Below are 22678 nucleotides of genomic sequence, written 5' to 3'. Positions count from 1 at the left end.
TTTATTAACGTAGAATTGCACAAGTGTTCGTAGTTTTAGCCTTATCACCACAGTTTTTTGCACTTACGAATAAATAAAAGTCAGTACTTCAAATTTTCCAAGACATTTTAGTTAAATTATCTTAGTGCTTTACGCACAGTAGTAACTTCAGTCAGTAAACAATAAGCCAGAAATGTTACATTATTATTGCTTCCCAATTGCCTGCTAACCATCAGTGCTTCTTTTACTGTCTTTAAAGAAAATTAAGTGAGTAATATTCCACTGTTCTAAATATGCCACTGTTTTCATTTTTTGCAGAGTTGAAGAACACGATAGAATCTCAGGTGAATGAAATCAAGTCCCAAATTGAAAGTAAATGCGTCTTGCAGTGAGAAATCACTGGCATATAAAATTACGTCAACTTTAGTGGTTCTAAAAAAAGGTCATCAACAAGAGGCGACCAGATTAACAACATTAGCTTATGTGGTTCCAAAAATTGTTAAGAGCAGGAAGGACACAATATATGCAAGATGAAACCTGTTCTTGATAAACTCAATAACTTGGTTTTTTAAACAAAAATAAACCACACGTAAGTTGATATAACAAGAGACTGCGATATTTGTAGTGACCAATCTACAATAATAAATATTGTTAAGGATATTCAAGTAAGGGCAACATACCATGAATTAATAAATAATCATGCTTGCCATGCTGTTAGAGTTTTGTAGAGTTAATAATATTACTGAACACATAGAATGTAAGTCAAAGTTTAAATCAGAAATTTTTATTATGAACGAGTCAAAGAAGAAATAATTTTTTTAATATGTCAGAATGGGTAAATGAATAGATGAGGTGGAGGAGAATAGAGAGTAATGGTAGAAAATATGACCATTGATATAAAATTCGCAAGTCCTTTACCAATTTCATGCACGTGAAAAATAATTGCTGCTCACTGAATCGTTAATAACTGTAGCTGCCTAGAAAATTTTTGTTTAATCTGTTTCATTTAAAATATTATGATCCACATAATGTTAATGATTTAAATATCTAAGAAGACAGGACAACAAAAAAGAGAATAAGGAGTCATCTCAAGAAAGACTGAGGAGCACTGCAGTAAGTTATTACTTATCTTCTGACACAATGGAGAATTATCTTCAAAAGATATAAAACTAAAAGATTTGTGTTCAAAATGTAGTGCTATGAACTGTACATTTGTATCTAAAATCCTGAATGTAAGTGTGAATGGAGGGAAGTTTTTCTGTGTACTAAATTTTGTACCTTATTATTTGTTTGAATATAAGCGCATGGGAATTTTATACTATATAGATTTTGAAGAAAGTAACTGGCAAAATGACAAAACCATAGATTAAATATACATTAAAGTGTTCTGAAATAATTTACATATATGTTTTCTAGATTTTCTAGAAAATAAATATATTTTGAATCTTGTAACTGTGCAAAAATGTTCAAAAGTTATTAAACTGTTGTATATAATCGTGATATTCCAGTTAATTTCATGTTGTTGTTGCTACTGTTTTATTTGGAAAATGTAGTAAAATTTTTCTATGTAGAAACAACTGTAAACTGAAGTGATAATACGTTCCTCCCTGAGAAAGATATGTTCGTAAGCATCAGTGAGTATGCTCAAAAGCAGTACATCCGGCCCATGGCTGTTTGGTACTCATCCAAATTCCGTTAGTTTTGTTCCTAACAAGCACATTCCTTACAAAAGAAAGGTTCCTTGTGCTCAGTCAGTGTAAAGTATCATTTGTTTCAACATTGTTTCGAATAAAGTAAGAAACAGAAATATGATTGCATTTCTGTAACTCAGAAATTTTATATAGTGTATTTTCTCTTTGTAAAGAAATGTCTCACATACTGTATATGAATTTCTTAAAAATTGGTTGCTGCCAGATTGACTTAATATGTTTACAATTCTCTCTCAATTTCTGCTAAACCTTCTTTTAATAATAATGTGACTTTTTTCCTATGAGGATAAGTGATATGCCTCTCTTCAGAATTTTTTATTCCAGTGCTCATAATAAAAATGTTACTGGAATCAATTCTTCTGATAGGGTTCTGTCTGTGGAATGTGTAGTTGTTGTGATCCTTCTATTGATGTGCTCTCTCCTTTCTCTTCTTCCTCATCCATTGTTATCTCTTGCCACCCATCCTAGTAAGCTTCTATAACTGCCATATTTTAGAACTGTATGATCAATATGAAGGCTTATATAGTAGTGCATCTGTAAGACACAATTTAATTAGGTATATTTATTATTGGACTTTGCTCTATTGCATATTGCTTGTCTCTTGTTGACCAACTTTACGCAAAAATGTACTTAATGTTGATAAACTAACTGTAGCCAAGGGAATTCATAGTAAAGCTATATATTTAAGCTGTACAAGTAATATGAGATTTTTTAAATGTTTTACAAAGGATATGTTCAGTTTTAGCTGATGAATTACAAATGGAAATGTTTGTTTTTATTTCAAGTCTGTTATCTTCTTGCTCATAGTTGTAACAATTCGTTCTAATCCAAAAGGTCATTCAGCCAGTGGAATATATGTAAAAAAAGACAAACATTTTCAGCAGTATATTTTTATAACTAGACAGTCTATGTAGTTGATTCCTGAATTGTGCATTTCATATTGAAGTTAGCTTTATGTTAATATAATATGTACTCAGTGATAAGGCAGAAAAAAATATAGAATGAAGATATCAGTCCAAGTTTTCATCTGTAGAGTTCCCTTAATGTTATTCTACATAATAAAGCAAGTCAGAAACATAACTAAAACACTCATTTTAAACTATGGTTTCTCTAAGTAAATATCTGATAAAATAAATGAACTAAAATGTAAAAGATAAACTTTTAATAAACTTACATCATATGACCCTTAAAATTTTTCCTGTGCTGTTCTTTACTGTACTGTAGATTTGTAATTCAATAAGGACCTGGAAACTGAAACATCACAATGTGAGCAACCTATTATTTGAACTTTGATACACAGTTTCTTCATGACCCAAAGACCAGCAGTTTTGAAGCTGAAATAGCAGTCAAGTTCGTTAGTGACATGTATGAAAAATGTGTATCACCTCTTATAACGGTGGTCAGTATTACATTTTATTCCAGGAGTACTATTGTAGATGAATGTATATTGTCCATTTAAAGATGTTTGATAATATAATTTCCTGAGTTGATACAGGGCTGTAAAATCTGTGATTTAATAACCTCTAATGTCAGCCACAGGACATTTTTATCCAGCAGGTTTCTTAATGCATTTGACTGAGCTCAAAATATGTTCTAGAACCAATGTACCAAATTTTCTCAGACATTCATTGATAGTCATAGTTGTGGCATATGTATGCTTTTGGTGTAGACGTAAAAGATATTCTAATTAATTTATCAAGCGAAGATGCTGCTATAATAAAACAATAGTGACTGTCACAATGATATGTCAGTTAGTGTGTACATTTGAGCTTACTTGTTTGTGCAGATTTTAGTGAGCCGGGAATAAAGCCCTAAGAATGTGTGGTCCATTGAAATATTCTGTAGATGTTGACACCTAAGTAGACATTAGCATGGAATTTGGGTGAAATCGATTAACCATGGACAGTGACCAAACAAATGAAATAGACATAATAAGACATTATATGACGAAAACAATATCCAGCCATTCGATTCAAACACTAATATTGAAGCAAAGGTAATTCTTCTGTAGCTGAAGAGTTTTTAGGGCTCTTTTTCTTTCATTAATGCTCTTGTACGATATTGTCTTGCATTGCATCAACTGTACACTCATTGCAATAAAAGATTTCCATTTTTGTCATAAGTTAGTATTTGGTAAGCTTAGTACCATTCCCTTTCTTAAACACCAAAAGCTGTAAAAGATCAAAAAATCGATTATTCAACAACAGCTGAGGTAAACATATAATAAGTTTCAAATATAAATTACTGTTATTTAGTTGATTTCACCTCAGTTTTGTGCTTCTCTATCAAGAGGTGTGTACTATCATATCAAAAACTGTATTTCACTGAAGGTGTGATTCAGCTATTTTATTATGTAGCAACTGACATCAGAAACAACACATTAAATTTTCATTTATAGAAGCCTGCATATTTTATCTATCCATTCAATAAAGAACTGTGACAGCTATCACAAACCATTTACTTCGTTTTCAGTCTCATAATGGCTTGTTATGAACACGAAAAAAGGGAGGACAGGTACATGAAACCATGTTTTACTTAAATTTCTTGTTCTTTCTGTTCCTACCAAAAGCATTCAGAAACTTGTTACTTACACCTTTTGACTGTAATATGAAGACCTGTAGCCTTAATTGATTATATTTCTGATTTTATGGGTAACCTTTTCTCTCAAAATATATAAAAATGCTTTCATCACTATTATTTGACAATCAAAATAAAACATAGACGTCTTCAGTACTATGTTAAATGTTGCACTGGTTGTGGTATAATAGATACATTAAATATTATGACTGTGCATTTATACAGTAGTTAAATTTCAGTAAAACATGTACAAAATACCACGACCACAAATGTCACCATGAAAGAACTTTCCCCAAAAAGCCTTAACACAGTTAATTGTTGTAGTTTAATATTACAAATATGTGTCATTAAATTCTTAGACTGAATTCAACATAGATGTAAGGAAAAGAAATAATATACAATCCACAGCAATGTGGTGCAATTGTGATAGAAATAATTGTTATTTATTGTTTTGTAAGTATCCCTCCAAGAATTACTATTGTGCACTTCTTGACGATGTTTATGTGTATGATGCCTTTGTTAAAAGTTATTGATGCACACTCTGTATATTGTGTAGAGAAAACTGAGACCTAGTCACATATTTAGAAGAAATGTTGTTACACTTGTATTTCCAGTGTTCAGTTTAACTGCAAATATTAAAACAAAAAAATGTGAACCACCCTTTTATAGGATTAAAGCACTATTCATAATATACAACATTATTTATAACTGTTAACTGTAAATTTTTATTTATTCCTTGCCAGTCTTTCTGTACATGTAGTTTTCTTTAGATTTTTTTCTACTTACAATCAAGCAATTTCCTTTTTTAGCTACAACTGCTTCTTGCTTCCTTCCAGATTTAGTCAAGATAGGTGCTAATTTTATATAACCAAACTTTGGCATTTATTATTAATGAAAATGTAGTTACCAATATATTGAGTTCTCCTGAACCTTGATTCTGAAATAATTTGAGACAAATTTTTGATGTTTCCTCAACAAGGGCTATTTAAGAGTAAATGATGGTTCAGTGATTTATGAAGTCAAATTTCCAATGCTTGAATACTGTCCCCTGTATATTTACTTCTAACATATTTTTTTGTGTATCTCTAGTATTATTGTGATAATCTTAAGGAATGCTTGTAAGATTTCATTTTATTATTTGCCAAATCAATTTTTTCAACCATCCACCAATTTTCCTGAAACCATGAGACTACCTAAAAACAACGACACGTACATTACAAATTTATAATAATGTTAATGTGTTTGTGATCAAACATGAAAGCTTGCCTAGATTGCCGAGGAAGTTGTTAGTTAAACAAGTTATACATAAACATTATACCATAAAGCTCTGAAAAATGTTATACATTTTCTGCCAGCCCTGATAAAATACCTACAATAAAGAATTTTTCGAAGTATTTCAGTAAAAGTATATCTGTTACAAATCTGTTTACTTGTGTAATATTTATTAATGGGGAAAACTTATCTCAAGTAAGTTACTCATATTAAGTCATATATCACCTTTCATTTCATGTTAACTACTGAGTTAAAGTATTTGGACAATTCAGTGCACATCAATTTTTATTTTTTGGATGTGATGTAACATTGTGCTAAATCATATGGTAATGTTCACAACCATGAAATTGAATAAAATAGTTACCCTAGACCCAATATTATTTCTTAATAGACAGCATTATGAACCATGAGTCCTATCTGTATTGTTCTCATTGTCTTATGAATTACTTTTAATACTTTTTGCTAGTCAGAGGTAGCTAAAATTCTGAGTTTCTCAACATTGCAGTAATGAGTCAAATTTATAGTTACTTCTCTGAGTAGAATGAAGATTTAAAAAATTCAGTGGAAGTTTGTTTTGTGAGACTGAACTTGACAGGAACACAAAATAAAACTTGGTGAGTAATTTTGCTACAATTTCACTACAACATCAGAACGTAATACCACATTAATGCTGCTGTGCTAAATTTCACCTCCAAGAGCCATGAAGGAAATAAGAAACTCTCTTGTTCATAATATCTTATAGTAAAGAACATAGACAAAAGAATAAGTATAATATTGATGCCGTTCATTTACATATTAAGGACTCTACAGCTCTGTACATTAATTTAGGTAATTAAGACCTTGACATAATTTGATTTTAATGAAAAGGTAAAACTGAGAACACTCATTTATGTGAATGTACAACAATGAGAAGAAGTTTTGGGCAAAAGTTGTGTGCAAATTTTCTTATATAATCAACATTTCAGTTATAATGCAGTCTTCATGAAAGAAGCACTCCTTTGAATGTACATAAATCAATATTTGTTTACAAAACAGTAGTCACTGTTTGACTGGTCATGTTAATTATTAAATAATGGGTTGGACACCACCATATACCCATTCAGAGTAAACATTTCCTTGATGTTACCTACATATGTCACATTTTGGCTCTGTACCTGATAGGCAGAAGATAACTGCAAACATATCCAAGAGTCAAAAAAATAACTGCATCAAAATAAAGGCCACAAAAGAAGTAAAAGAAACAGCAATTGCAAATGACAAGTGATAGTAGCCTGAAGTACTTCTTCAGCTGAAAACCACTGACAAAAATATGTTGCTTACTGATACTTAAGTGTTTGTGAAAGATGTGCTCCTATAAATGCAGAGTCTAATGCTCCTGATAAGAACTACCAAGGCAGACCAATTCAAATGAAAAAAAAGATATGGGTGGTGTCGATTATACAGCTTATCCAGTAGCATGTGTTGGTTGGTAACACTATATGATGAAGTATACAACAAACGTGTATCACTTTCTACATATTAATATGTACACATAGCATATGGCACAAACAAAATTACATATTATTTGCCATAAACGTTTTGAACAGTCTCCCGTTTGAGAGGATATATGTGACTACAAGTTTTTGTGTCATACGTGTAAAACCAGATACGCTAAAATATGTTGTCATTTTGATGTCTTTTGATTAGTGATGTTCTGAAGACGAGCAGTAGACTACTACCTTCGATAGAGATGTATATCCAAATGAATGCACCTTTGCAGGAATGGTACCAGTATTCACCAGAAGAGGTAAAAGAAAAAGTACATGTGGAAAGTGAGAGAAAGAATAAAATCACCACCTACATTACATGACAAAAAACGAACAAAAGATGTCGTATTGCACGACACTAATGTACACCTGTAATAGGAGGCTACAGAAAATAGTGGTACAAATGATCATCAATGAAAGGTAAATCAAATCTGGTAAAATAACAACAGAAATCATGTATAATCTAGCTTGGTTACTTCAGAACACAGCAAAATAAAACTCGTTGTTGCTTAATATCAGTGCAAAAAAAAAAATATTCTGAAATTGTCACTGAATTCTAGAGCCATAATGATACATGCAATGTGACTGCTGCAGTAAGTTGTTACCCTGTCATGCACAGTGTAATAGAAATTCTCTCTCCCCAAATACATCATATGGAATGGCTCTTTTTTTACAGAATTATCGCCCTGTCTAAGCCATCGGTCCTACAAATATAAAAGTTGGTGTAAATACGTATCGCAGACTCTCATTGAGAGGTGATTTTGTAAAACTCATAAGGGGCCAAAGTGGATATTAATATAATAAAAAGAAACTTTTAAGAGCAAATGCATATGTAATTTGAGTCTCCTGTGAGAAAGAATTTTGCAAACTTGCACCCTGTAGCAGTTGAAATGAATGTTAAAAATTCCCTTTTGCGCTCGCTTCTCAGACAACTAATAGATAATGTGGTCTCCATTGCAATCCCTTACTGGAAAATAATGTAAACAGCTAGTAACGAAACAAGAGTAGCCAGTATCTAAAAGAGTAAAGAACATTGTTTCCAAACAATTATTGTAAAATCTGACATTCAATTTTATATTTACATGTTGAATTCAGCTACTAAAGGAGAGTTTGTGTTTGTGTTTCCGTCCGATTCAACACAAGCTATTCGATCTTCTTCTTGTTCACAGTCACAAGACTAACCATCAGATGCAGTGGGTAAGTAGGTGGGAGATGTGGAGCGCTTAGTAGATGAAATGTTCAATATAACGACAATATGAAATTCTCTAATTTTTGCATTAGTGCTTCGTATACGCCTCGCCACAAACACATACTCATTTCCTCACTGTCTATTCTTGTCACCCGAGCATTGAATTCCAATAAAAGAAGTGACAATATTCCCACACTATTCTTTAACATCCATTGTGAAACATATCTAGTTTTAAATAAGGTCAAGTAGCACCATCAATTCGCGTAGTTGTCTCAGGTTCATATGGAAGGTGCATGGCTGCAGTGGGGCTAAGCAGGACTATTCTTCTGTGGTGAACGTGAAGTGTTGGCTATGCTTGAGTATGAATCAGGGAAGGTACAGGCTCTCATCATACTCGATTTCGACAGCAGCATCACAACAGAGTCTTGCCAGCATTGCCACATCAAACCAAGTCAGCCATAGATGATTGTACAGTGAAAATACACTACTGGCCATTAAAATTGCTGCGCCACGAATATGACGTGCTACAGACGCGAAATTTAACCGACAGGAAGAAGATGCTGTGATATGCAAATGACTGGCTTTCCACAGCATTCACACAAGGTTGGCGCCGGTGGCGACACCTACAACGTGCTGACAAAGGAAAGTTTCCAACCGATTTCTCATACACACACAGCAGTTGACCGGCGTTGCCTGGTGAAACGTGATGCCTCGTGTAAAGAGGAGGAATGCGTACCATCACGTTTCCGACTATGATAAAGGTCGAATTGTAGCTTATCGCGATTGTGGTTTATCGTATCGCGACATTGTTGCTCACGTTGGTCGAGATCCAATGACTGTTAGCTGAATATGGAATCGGTGGGTTCAGGAGGGTAATTCGGAACGCCGTGCATGATCCCAACGGCCTCGTATCACCAGCAGTCGAGACGACAGGCATCTTACCCGCATGGCTGTAACGGATCGTGCAGCCACGTCTCGATCCCTGACTCAACAGATGGGGACGTTTGCAAGACAACAACCAACTGCACGATCAGTTCGACGACATTTGCAGCAACATGGACTATCAGCACGGAGACCATGGCTGTGGTTACCCTTGAAGCTGCATCACAGAGAGGAGAGCCTGCGATGGTGTACTCAACGACGAATCTGGGTGCACGAATGGCAAAACGTCATTTTTTCGGATGATTCCAGGTTCTGTTTACAGCATCATGATGGACGCATCCTTGTTTGGCGACATCGCGGTGAACGCACATTGGAAGCGTGTATTCGTCATCACCATACTGGCGTATCACCCGGCGCGATGGTATGGGGTACCATTGGTTACACTTTTCTGTCACCTCTTGTTCGCACTGACGACACTTTGAACAGTGCGTTACGTTTCAGATGTGTTACGGCCCGTGGCTCTACCCTTCATTCGATCCCTGAGAAACCCTACATTTCAATAGGATAATGCACGACCGCAAGTTGCAGGGGCACTTCTGCCCTGGCCAGCACATTCTCTAGATCTCTCACCAACTGAAAACGTCTGGTCAATGGTGGCCGAGCAACTGGCTCGTCACAATACGCCAGTCACTACTTTTCATGAACTGTGGTATCGTGTTGAAGCTGCTTTGGCAGCTGTACCTGTACACGCCATCCAAGCTCTGTTTGACTCAATGCCCAGGCGTATCAAGGCCGTTATTACGGCCAGAGGTGGTTTTTCTGGGTACTGATTTCTCAGGATCTATGCACCCAAATTGGTGAAAATGTAATCACATGTCAGTTCTAGTATAATATATTTGTCCAATGAATACCCGTTTATCGTCGGCATTTCTTCTTGGTGTAGCAATTTTAATGACCAGTAGTGTAGATGAAATTGGAATTAAAGTCGCATCGAAAGTCTCAGATAGATCCATTATAACTCGAATAAAATAGCATCATAATCACCCTGATTCTTTGCTATCATGTACAGCCTTTTTTGCGTGTTGAGCTCCTTGCAGACGACCTATGTTTTCAGCAAGACAATGCCCCACACTACCACTTCGGAACTGCGTCAGAATGATTTAAGGACTGCTCAAGAGACATGAGGGTACTTATGGCACTGCACGACACCTACCTTCAGTCCTTGTGAACACATCTGGGTCGATATCAGGTAAGAGTAGTGCCTTTGTACCCAACTGTTATCAATTTACATGCGCTATGAGCGGTGGTTCACAAATCAGGCTGGCTCCGCCACACTATCAGTGTCTCGTGGAGTCCATGCCCTGATGCATGGGCACTATCGCTAGACCGAAAATGGGTGTTATATGCTGTCAAGCTGATATTTTTAATTCAGTTGCTAATGAATGAACATCAAAGTACAGGGTGATTATAATTAAACTTTCAAGCCGCTGTAGAAATAACACCACTGGTCAGAATGACAAATTGCAACGGAATATTATCAGAGAAGGGGGAAAACGTACGGCAGAAGAAAAATAAATGGTGATGGTGTTAGGACAGCAACCAGCCACAAATTTACTTTCAGTTCCTTTATTCAAAGGGTACCGTTACCGGTTTCGAATAGTTGTGATTCATCCTCAGACGGTTTACACGTTTTCTTTATGACATGTGGCGTGTATTTTACAGATTAATTGTCGTGAAACGACGGTTTGGAGTGTGTTTTCATAACATTCGTCCAACAGATGTAAATACTGTACATTCCCACTGCATTCTTATTGTTGCACACGTAAATGTATCAAAACATGTAGTGCGTGGTAGAAATCTTCTCAGTGACAAATCTAAAGTGTTCAGTGACTACAATTTACGTGTGCAACAGTAATAATAATGCGCCGGCCGTTGTGGCCGAGCGGTTCTAGGCGCTTCAGTCCGGAACCGCGCTACTGCTACGGTCGCAGGTTCGAATCCTGCCTCGGGCATGGATGTGTGTGATGTCCTTAGGTTAGTTAGGTTTAAGTAGTTCTACGTTCTAGGGGACTGATGACCTCAGATGTTAAGTCCCATAGTGCTCAGAGCCAATAATAATGCAGTGGGAATGTATTTACATCTGTTGGACGAATGTTATGAAAACAAACACTCCAAACCGACGTTTCACGACAATTAATCTGTAAAAAGCACACCACATGTCAAAGAAAGCGTGTAAATCGTCTGAGTATGAACCACAACGATTCGAAACCGGTAACGTTACCCTCTGAATAAAGGAACTGAAAGTAAATTTGTGGGAGGTTGATGTCCTAACATCATCAACATTTGTCTTCAAACAACAGCCACGGTCTCTATCATGTCATCATATGACAAAATTGCAGAAAAATAAATAGTTACGAAATGCAGCAATAGATGGCGCTGTAAGCATCATAGTTTAATAGTGGTAAACTACAAATGATAAATGAATCGTACCACAATGCGTAAGATGTAGATTTGACGTTAAACAAACTGTACTACTCAGCATACATGGGTATACAGGTGTGACACCGTTAGTTACGTAAGCCCATCCACCACGGCGAGGTCATATCACATCGGATGGGAAAAATCGGTTTTTAATGGCCCTGAGGCCAAAAACCGCATAAAAATCATCAATCAAAATCAAATCAGATTATTAATTTCCGTGTGACTGGCGCAAAACATATTTAACATACTGTCCACCGTTTTCTGCAACAAGCTGAAATCGAGGAACAGCATGTTCCACAACTGACCGAAGTGTTTCCGAGCTCACGTTCAGAATGTGTTGTGCAATGTGTGCCTTCAATGTAACTAAGTTCGCAATCGCAACAACATCTATCAGATAGCCCCACAGCCAGAAGCCACACGGAGTGAGATAAGGTGATCCGGGACGGCCAGACTGTAGGGAAATGGCGGCTGATAATTCTAGCATTTCCGAAATGGCGCTTCAGCAGCTGTTTAACTGTATTTGCAATGTGCGGAGGTGCGCCATCTTGCATAAAAATGATCCCAACCAAACATCCACGCTGTTGGAGAGCTGGAATTATGTGCTTGCGCAAAAGACACTTATAGCGCTTACCAGTGACGGTACAGGTAAAAGTACCGGAAGCACCTGTCTCTTCGAATAAATGTGGTCCTATGATAAATGATGACGTAAACTCGCATCGCACAGTGACCTTTCCAGGATGAAGTAGTATTGTTTGATTTGCGTGTGGATTTTCCGTTGCCCATATTCGACCGTTTTGTGTATTGACATATCATATCAGATGGAAGTGGGCTTCGTCTGACCACAAAACCTTCCACGGCCAATCATTGTACACTTCCATGCGAGCATGAAATTCCAAAGCAAAGGTCGCTCTTGCTGGCAGGTCAACAGGAAGCAACTCATGCACATGGATAAAAATGGTTCAAATGGCTCTGGGCACTATGGGACTTAACATCTGAGGTCATCAGTCCCCTAGAACTTAGAACTACTTAAACTTAACTAACTTAAGGATATCACACACATCCATGCCCGAGGTAGGATTCGAACCTGCGACCGTAGCGGTCGCGCGGTCCTGACTGTAGCGCCTAGAGCCCCTCGGCCACTCCGGCCGGCGCACATGGATTACTTTGAATTGATAGCAAAGTTTAAGCACTATGCTCGGGGTATGTCCAATGTTTCGGCAAATCTCCGTGCATTACGCGTTTGCACATCACCACTCGTCTCCTCCTGCACTGATATGGCCACTGCTTCCACTGATGTCGATACAATTTGTTTCCTCCCTCTACCAAGTTGCACACCAACAGAACCCGTCTTTCCGAATTTTCGAATCATTTTCTCCAGACCCGTGGCAGTCATCGGACCAACGCCTTTTTTCAAACCCTTCAGTGTCCGTAACTTCTGCAGAGTGTCATCATTCTTGTAATACAGCTTTACAAGGAGAGCGCGGTCCTGCATTGAGACAGTCATGGCGAACGCCGCAGACGCGGAAGGAGGAAAAGCCGTGTACTCGGCGTGTTAATACCAACTTCAATGGGTCGTGCGCATGACAGGTGTTTTCAATTACGTAGTCTGTCACATACAGCGCCATCTATTGATCAATTTTCACACTATATCTTTTGCCATACGTTTTCCCCCTTCTCCGATAATATTCAGTTTCAATTTGACGTCATTCTGAGCAGTGGCGTTTATTTCCAAAGCGTTTTGAAAGTTTAACTTTAATCATATTCACCCTGTATAATGTGTTACGAATTAAGTAAAAGAAATATAATTCAGTTCAAGCATGTCATATGGGAAGGCGCCTCAACAAAATACTTACAACAGTAGTACTGCCAAAACATCATTAACTTTTTGCAAACAAAACATGTTTTACACATCAAATGGTTCAAATGGCTCTGAGCACTATGGGACTCAACTTCTGAGGTCATTAGTCCCCTAGAACTTAGAACTAGTTAAACCTAACTAACCTAAGGACATCACAAACATCCATGCCCGAGGCAGGATTCGAACCTGCGACCGTAGCGGTCTTGCGGTTTCAGACTGCAGCGCCTTTAACCGCACGGCCACTTCGGCCGGCTTTTACACATCATCGAGGTACAGTATGTAACGGTTAACTATAATTGAAGTATTTTGTAAGCTCTCTTGATGATCCCGGTATCTGACATATTTTCTGTCAAAGGTGTGACACACTAAGGGGTGTTGATTGTGAACTTGTAATTGTGATCAGAATCCGGAATTTGTCATATTTTCTGTGAAATGTGTGACACAGTAAGTGGTGGTGATTGTGAATTTGTAATTTTGGCCTCACAGCATTTCTTTTAGTGTCGAATCAGTTACGTCACCCAAACGAAAAGCGACCAGTCGATTTGCAGATCAAACAAAAAGGAAAAAGACATCGCGTACTTCAGAAACCAACGAGCACCTAAGGTTGTTGTTTGTGGTAACAATGTTCTCACATCTGTATTTTCTGTCGTGAAGTGCACGCACAGTCCATTCTCAAGGTGCACTCACAAATGAACAACTGCTGGGTGTCGTTCACGGACAGGAAGTGATAAAATGCGACATACTGCTTCATTCATGTACCGCACCAGCTGATATTAGTCGATTTCATCAATACCTCCGGTTGAATTTAACATTCCAAAAACTACCATATCGCTTTCCTTTGTTGATATATTTGCACATATAATTGATCGATTTCACTGAATTTCAATACTCGACACTGTGCTTTGTAACTTTTCGAGACTAACGGTGAGTACGGTACAACAAGACGGAAAAACCAAAAATATCATGTATCGAAAAGCACGTAAATAAACAGATAACAAAACCAAACACTTTTTACTTTCCGTGGCAATGCAACACATGCTGGGTCCAGCCAGTAAATCAGCAGATTAGACAAGCTGACAATCTCTTGAGAAAGTGGGAATTTTTAGTTCACCCTGTATCGAAAACTTCGAACGAACTACAAATTAACACTTGTTTATTAGCTGATAACCAGTGAAGTACATATGATGATAAAGAAAAACCGCAAACCGCTGTGCCCAAGTTGAATTGATTGTGCCAAGAATATAATATGACGATATTTAATCATAAAACAGAAATAATGGGACTTCAACATCATCACAACAACTCCTTGTGCGTATTGCTGAGCACCGTGACCACACGAACCAAGAGTCGCCGGCCTATATGGATACCAAATATTCTTGGCACCTGTTGAGGAAGCAGACTAGAGGTCTTCTCGATTTGATTTATTCACCCTCTCGCTGCCCTGACCCCCTCTCTCGTATCATCGATCTTTCGTTCCACGATTATTTTTTCGAGGCTTTCATCTCTTCTCTCAATATGCCCAAAGTCCTGGAGAAGAAAGACGCCTGATAATATTACTTTGTTTAATACTGGACACATTAGTTCTTCTTTCGATCCATTTTATGCGCAGCGTTCTGCGCCAGTAACGAAGTTCAAATGTGTCGGTACGCTGCCAGTCTCTGGCATTGGTGGCACATGTTTCGCAACCATAAAAAAGATGGAAAACACGAGTGCTGCAACAAGCCGGATCTTTCCACTGTTCATTATCGCTCTGTTCTCCCAGATTTTTGTGAGCTGCTTCGTAGCCACTTGTCCTAGCTTCATCCTTATGTCATCTTCACAACTTCTCGTGCAGCAGATGATAGATCCAAGACAGATAAAGAAATCCATAATTTCTAATCTCTTTGATCGACCTGTGAACTGGACCTGTGCTCCTTGATCAGTTATCATGAGACTGGACTTCCTGAGACTGATGTCTACTCCATGTGATACACTAACATCCCTAATTTTTGTCAGTAGCTCAGCAGATATCATCATAATCACCATCATTCTTTGCTATCAAGTACAGCCGTTTGTTCATCTTGAGCACTCTGCAGTGGACCTGTACTTTCAACAAGATAATGCATCATTCCATCACTTCGGGACTGCGTCAGAATGGTCTGATGACTACTCAAAGGACATGAGGATACTTGAATGACATTGCATGACACCCAGCCTCAGTCCTAATGAACCCACCTGGACCGATATTGAGCGAGATGGGTGCCCCTGCTGGCTAGATGTACAGAGTCACCAGCAAAGCACAGATTTTTAATAGTTCTTCCACCAATTGAGAGGTCTTTTGTCCAACCCATCAAGAGCTTTCCTAATGACATGTGCGGTATAGATGTTGTACAGTTGGAGGGCAGTACAAAGTCCTTTCTTATACCTTTAGATACAGTGATGAAATCAGACGTGCCAGAACTTTTCTTCACAACCTCAAGGTGTTTATTTCACTGACTTCTGGTCAGTTATCATTCTTTCATGTGTGGTGGGACACCAGTCTCTGCAAGCACCTGCCACAACGTTTCTCCGAACATCACAGTCAAAGGCTTTCGTATAGTCAAGGAAGCAGGTGAAAACGGGAGCGCAGAACATGGCAGCTACATCTAAATGTATAAAAATGTGGATTAATGCAGATCAGCACCAAAAAGATTGCTGTAATGTTCAAATACAGCATCAGCAGCGTGCTGCTTGATACGGTCACGTCTATTAAATATCTAGCCATAACGTTGTGAACTGACACGAAATGGAACGAGTACGTAGGAAAGGTGAATGGTCTACTTCAGTTTGTCGGCAGTATTTTACGAATGTGTGGTTCATCGCATATACGAGGGTTGTCCAGAAAGTAAGTTCCGATCGGTCGCGAAATGGAAACCACAGTGAAATCCACATAGTCGCCGCTCCAACTTCGAGTTTTGTCGTAGTGTTGTATTTTCCAGTATCCTCGTCATAGAAAGCAGCCGCCTGTGCTTTCGGCCAGTTATCTGCACTGGTCTGCAGCTCGTTGTCTGTGGAAAAATTTTGTCTTCATAGCCAGTGATTGTTGTGAGCAGAGATGAGACTCAGGGGGAGCCAATTACGGACAGTATTGTGGGTGATCAAACACTTTTCATCGGAAACGCTGCAGGAGCGTCTTCATTGCCCCTGCTGTGTGCGGCCGATAATTGGCATGAAGAAGGAACTGCTCGACAGTTGTGTTATGTGGGCTGCATGACACAGGCGAAATCTCTAACCAGGCCCTCATACTTGGCGGGAGTCGCTATTCCCTACGCATCTATACGTGCTCACTGTTCACTCAAAACTGAAACGAGCGACGCGACACGATCGAGGGGAATACTAGAGACACTGCCCAACACGTCTGTACAAAGCTTTACCGGATTTTCCCAGTGGTTTCCATTTCGCGACCGATCGGAACTTATTTTCTGGACAACCCTCGTAGAACAATAACATTCTGCGTGGTGTCTGTTTGTTCTAAGTCGTGTCTCCCTACCACTTTCGCGCAACGACGCTTTGAGCATTTTTTTGGGGGAATTGACTAGTTTGAACCTGGACCTGTTGCTGGTAAGGAGACGCCAGACCACACATGACATGTAGAGTTCAGAAGAGTTCAGTGAGACTAGCGGTGATATAATCAAATACTTAATGATTTCAGCGTCAGCTCCACTGCACTCCCTGTAAAAGAATCTTAATACTAACTAAATTTAGTGGAAGGGGTTCAAGGCTTTAATATGTTTAGTTAGCTGGTAAAATAACGTCGGAAAAGCAGTTAAGTTTACCACTGGAAATTTTATTCTACTCGCAAAACATTGTTTTTAAATTGCACTGTTGATAAAAGGAAATATTTTAATACAGGATGATAAAAACCAACTGCATTCAACAAAAATGTGAACGAATATTCCCTGAATGGGTTTCCAAGTTCTACAATGGATGGAAGGATGACCTATGACATATCACATCTATAATCTAGGTTTAAGTTAAGTTTCATAAAAGAAAAAACTATCCAAATGATCTACAGTGACCTTCAATTATCTTTAATTACTTATCTAACTTGTCGTAAATTACAGTGGCTGATGTGGCTTCTCAATAATTATATAACAGAAAAATCATCGCGTTTCAGATTTTTACTTCAAGTAGCAAATGTGAACACCATGAGATTTAATTGACGATCGACACTAGTATTACGTAAAAAGGGGTTGTAACACATGAGACTTCTGCAGTTCTGAGTGAAGCTTTATGCGCTGTTATGCGGCATCGCGTGCGTTCATTACCTTGTCGTTGGTTACGCAGCGTCAAGGAGCGGCGGGCGGCGCAGCTCCATACAGCTCGCCGTCTCGGAAGCAACTCTCTCCTAACTTCTCCTTACTACACTTTACCGAAGTTGGTTTAAAAAAAGCTATCTGGCTGTGTTTTCAACTGACCAATCAGGGTCTCAATGTTAACCTTAAGCTCCACCTACAAAATTCTGTCTGTCCAATGAGAAGCGTTATACTTTTCGTGGTGGGCAATGTTTTTAACGTTTGCAACGTAACAGAGACGCGAAAAAGTCTCACGCTAAAACTTGCAGCTGGTGTGGCCCTTTTAGTGTCATCGTAAGATCTATACTGTTCTTCTGGAGGGCTCTATCTTCTAACATGGGCTGGGGGGTGGTCCTGTCGGTTACTTTTCGTGGTGGGGCAATGTTTTTAACGTTTGCAACGTAACAGAGACGCGAAAAAGTCTCACGCTAAAACTTGCGGCTGGTGTGGCCCTTTTAGTGTTATCGTAAGATCTATACTTTTCTTTTGGAGGGCTCTATCTTTTAACATGGGTTGGGGGTGGTCCTGGCGGTTGGCTGGCAACGTGGGTGTCCGTCCCTTATCGTAGGGCCTTCTAGCTTAACACGGTTCTGCTCTCGGCTTCTGTTCTCGTTTCTCCGCTCGGAACTGCGTCTGTTTCACGGTGGAAAGGTATGACATGCATTTAGGCATTCTTGTGTTGGTCTGTGGTATTCCATTTGCTCACTCGTTAATCGCATTACTTTGCTTAATTTAATGTCACGATTTATTCGGAGCCATGTGACATACTGCTGGATTTGCTTATCATGTCAGGGTTTTCATGGAAGGTGTTGGATTTGCCTGATACCTTGGATTCAGGAGGACGACGGTTCAATGGTCTCCAGCCATCCTGATTTAGGTTTTCCGTGATTTCCCTAAATCGTTTCAGGCAAATGCCGGGATGGTTCCTTTGAAAGGGCACGGCCGATTTCCTTCCCAATCCTTCCCTAACCTGAGCTTGCGCTCCGTCTCTAATGAGGACGTTAAACACTAACCACCACCACCACCACCTGATACCTTACGACTAGTGTGTCCCATTCTTGAGTACTGCTCGAGTGTTTAGAATCACCAACAAGTCGGATTAAATGAAGATACCGAAGCAGTTCAGAGGCAGGGTGCTATATTTGCTGCCAACGTGTCCGATCAACACTCAATTATTGTGAGTATGCTTCGGGAGCACAAGTGGGAATCCCAGGAGAGAAGATGACGTCCTTTTCAAAGAAATCCTTGGATAAAATTTAGAGATCCAGCATTTGAAGCTTACTGCATAATTATGACAGAAATTAGGACTCTTACGGAGCCATATACATAGGTGGTTTGCCCTCGGCCTGTTTGCGGGCAGAACAGGAAAGGAACGACTAGTTCAAAATGGCTCTGAGCACTATGGGACTGAACTGCTGAGGTCATTAGTCCCCTAGAACTTAGAACTAGTTAAACCTAACTAACCTAAGGACATCACAAACATCCATGCCCGAGGCAGGATTCGAACCTGCGACCGTAGCGGTCTTGCGGTTCCAGACTGCAGCGCCTTTAACCGCACGGCCACTTCGGCCGGCCCGAACGACTAGTGCTAGTACAAGGTAGTCTCCGCCATGCTTCATACGGTGGCTTGCTGAGTCATCCATTGAGAAAACATTTCATCGCACTTATAGGAGGCAAGACAAGTCCACGCAGCAGCTAGCTCCATTTTCTCGGCTGACGATTTTGCAATCATTCGCAACCAGCCAATACAAAACAATATTTCAGAGAATTGTTATTAGTCAGTTATTTGTCGTATGTTCAGGATCTGTTTACGAGGTCCTTTTCCCACGACAACACCTGCTTGTTCTGTGCAAATGTGAGGTTTAATTTCAGTGTAAAGAAATACAAGATAAGAATTGTCCAATTCTAGAACTAGTGAAAAGTTTTATCTATCTTGGAAATAATATCCGTTCTGTAGAAGTTCAAGCTCTATGGAAAAACCTTCCATAATGCAAATATATTGGGTGCCCCAGAACTGTTGCGACAGACATCAAAGGGTCGTAGAGGGTGCGTTGAGGAACGAATCGAGAACTGTAATCCGAGTCCAGAAATATCATCCAACGGCGCTTCAGTACGCCGGTGGCTGTCACAAGTGAATCCCTTCGGCAGAAAACATGACTTTGTACACTGAAGACCGAACGGCAATGTTGTTTGGTATTGAGTGTCCGCGGATGATTGCAACAATATTCAGTGGAGAAGATGGAAATGGTTCAAATGACTCTAAGCACTATGGGATTTAACATTGGAGGCCCCCAGTCCCCTAGTCTCAGAACTACTTAAACCTAACTAACCTAAGGACATCACACACATCCACGTCCGAGGCAGGATTCGAACCTGCGACCGTAGCAGCAGCGCGGTTCCGGACTGAAGCGCCTAGAACTACTCGGCCAGAGCGGCCGGCTGGAGAAGATGGAGCTAGCTGTTGTGTGGACTATCAAGCGATACGCTGTTTCCTCAGTGGATGACTGTTTCGGACAGGAGTTGTCATCTGCAGTTTATAGCAGAAAACATTAAAGGTTTTAGAAGGATCCAGGAGTAAAATAACCTGCAAATGGAAATCCGTGTCCACAATCCTTATCCACAGAGGCAACAGAACATAAAGTTCATAGGAGACAAGGCCTCTCTATGCAACAGCTAGGTACATCTTCTCCACTGGCGATCGTGGCAATCAGTCATCATTACTGAATAACAAATAGCATAGCGAGACGTTCTGCCTTGGTCCGCCGGCGTACAGAGTCACATTTGTCGCCGAAGGGGTGATCTAGCGACAAGCGCCGGTGCCTCTAAATCCGACGTTCTGTAGCGTCTTAGGACGTCACTCCTGAACACGAACTCCTATCCTCAATCTGTTCCTCAAGACACCCTCTACAATCCCTGAAAGTTTGTCGCAACTTTTTAGGACACCCTGCATGTGTGTAAGGTGACAGACTTGTAGCTTGGCACATTTTTCAGAATTCTCGCCTCTAGCCAGCACTGTAATAGAAGTTTAATATATTTTCTTACTCCATTTTCAAATGATGGCATTTAACTTTTATGTGCTGCAGTCTTTTTCTGAAATAAAAAAATATTCTGGAGAATTAAGATCTCTCCAAATGTGAAATCATGTTCCAAGGTACAATGTGATCATATAGCTAGGCACAAATATTCGTTTTCTATTTAAATTTGGAAGTGTTCCAATCGAGAAAATCTCGTCAGTACGGTATTTAGTCGTCTAACCTCATACGTTATTACCTTATTACACACCAATTATCAATAAGTGAAATAGGACAATGAAAAACAAGTTAGAAATTCAATATATTTTGAAACTGAAGCTATTAGAATCTGACACAAATTTTTGTTTTCAAGAAAGGTGAAACTGTTAAGACATTAATGAAACTCAGTTAATTTGTGAAGATCTCATGTTCCATGATAAAAGAACTTTTGTTTCAAGGTACAAGATGCTGCACGACCGACGACATATGCCTTGCAGTCCACACTTTACTGGTTTTATATATATATATATATATATATATATATATATATATATATATATATATATATATATATATAACTATTTGGAATATACTGTAAATTTTTCAGTTACAGAATTGTATGGCAAGTAAAATTATATATATATATATATATATATATATATATATATATATATATATATATATATATATATAATTGCCATACAATTCTGTAACTGAAAAATTTACAGTATATTCCAAATAGTTAGATATATTACACAACACTTCAATGTGCAGAACGCGAAATATTTGCAAATGCTGCATAAAATGGAACCTCATAACTATAAACAACAAAACTACAGAAAACGGCGGAAACGTCGTATGGCATTCCTTCACGTGATTCTAAAATCAGTCACTAAAGTACTGACCGAAAACCAGCATCAGGTGTTCCTAGGTACAGCATCCGCTGTGTACAACACTCAGCCTTACAGTAAAAAGAACTTTACAAAGTAAGATGAGGAAAGAAACTAATAATATATTTTGTAAAACAATAGCAGTTTTTGTTCTTCTGTATTGCAGCGAGACCTGCGGGACCAGTCGACTGATAAACAAGATTCAAGGATCTGAAATGAGATTCTGTGAAAGAATGTGCAAAATTAGAGAAAATAAGAATATAATTATTACGAAAGAGGTAAAAATTGAACCAATAAAAAATTTAGTAGATGAATATAGATTTAAGTGGAAGGGCCATATTAAAGGACATTAGAGCGGCATTTACTACTGTAAGCCACGGATATGTACCACATGACAAATAAGTATTGGAAGCCGCAAGAAGGGATGATATTATTAAGGCAAGAAAAGGTGTCACAGTTAATCCCTGAATGTAAAGAAGAAGAAGAGTAAGAAGAAGAAGAAGAACATAGTATCGATGGTGATGAATTAAGTTTCTCAGCGAAATGATTAAGGAAAATGGATTCGAAACGAACACTTAGAAAGTAAAGAAACATTTATGCTAATAAAGACAGTAACACACAAAAACTATTTACAACAAGAAACACATTATCAAAATGGTTCAAAAGGATCTGAGCACTATGGGACTCAACATCTGTCGTCATAAGTCCCCTAGAACTTAGAACTACTTAAACCTAACTAACCTAAGGACATCACACACGTCCATGCCCGAGGCAGGATTCGAACCTGCGACCGTAACAGTCGCGCGGTTCCTGACTGTGCGCCTAGAACCGCTAGACCCCGCGGCCGGCAACACATTATCAAACAAACAAAAGTAAAGCATTATAGCTGCAGAATTAAACAATAACGTCTCCATGCATCGAACACATTACTTAACTACTTGGGTCTCTAAGGTTTACAATATATCATTATTTACTCTCCATGCCTCAATAC

The 22678-nt window shown here is 38.7% G+C and overlaps 1 protein-coding gene across 4 annotated transcripts in view; it reads left to right on the top strand.

The window, feature by feature from the left end:
- LOC126251764 (complexin) overlaps positions 1–5659 on the top strand; it is a 701713-nt gene extending 696054 nt beyond the window's left edge. For all 4 annotated transcript variants that reach the window (XM_049952384.1, XM_049952383.1, XM_049952381.1 and 1 more), the window contains exon 4: positions 298–5659. In XM_049952384.1, the coding sequence (XP_049808341.1) occupies positions 298–371 (74 nt within the window). In that variant the 3' untranslated portion in view covers positions 372–5659. The remainder of the gene's footprint in view (positions 1–297) is intronic.
- The last annotated feature ends 17019 nt before the right edge of the window (positions 5660–22678 follow it).

This window comes from Schistocerca nitens, chromosome 4 (genome assembly GCF_023898315.1).
Source record: "Schistocerca nitens isolate TAMUIC-IGC-003100 chromosome 4, iqSchNite1.1, whole genome shotgun sequence".
Lineage (NCBI taxonomy): Eukaryota > Metazoa > Arthropoda > Insecta > Orthoptera > Acrididae > Schistocerca > Schistocerca nitens.
The sequence above is the reverse complement of the archived record's forward strand: the minus strand, read 5'-3'. Positions and strand labels throughout refer to the sequence as shown.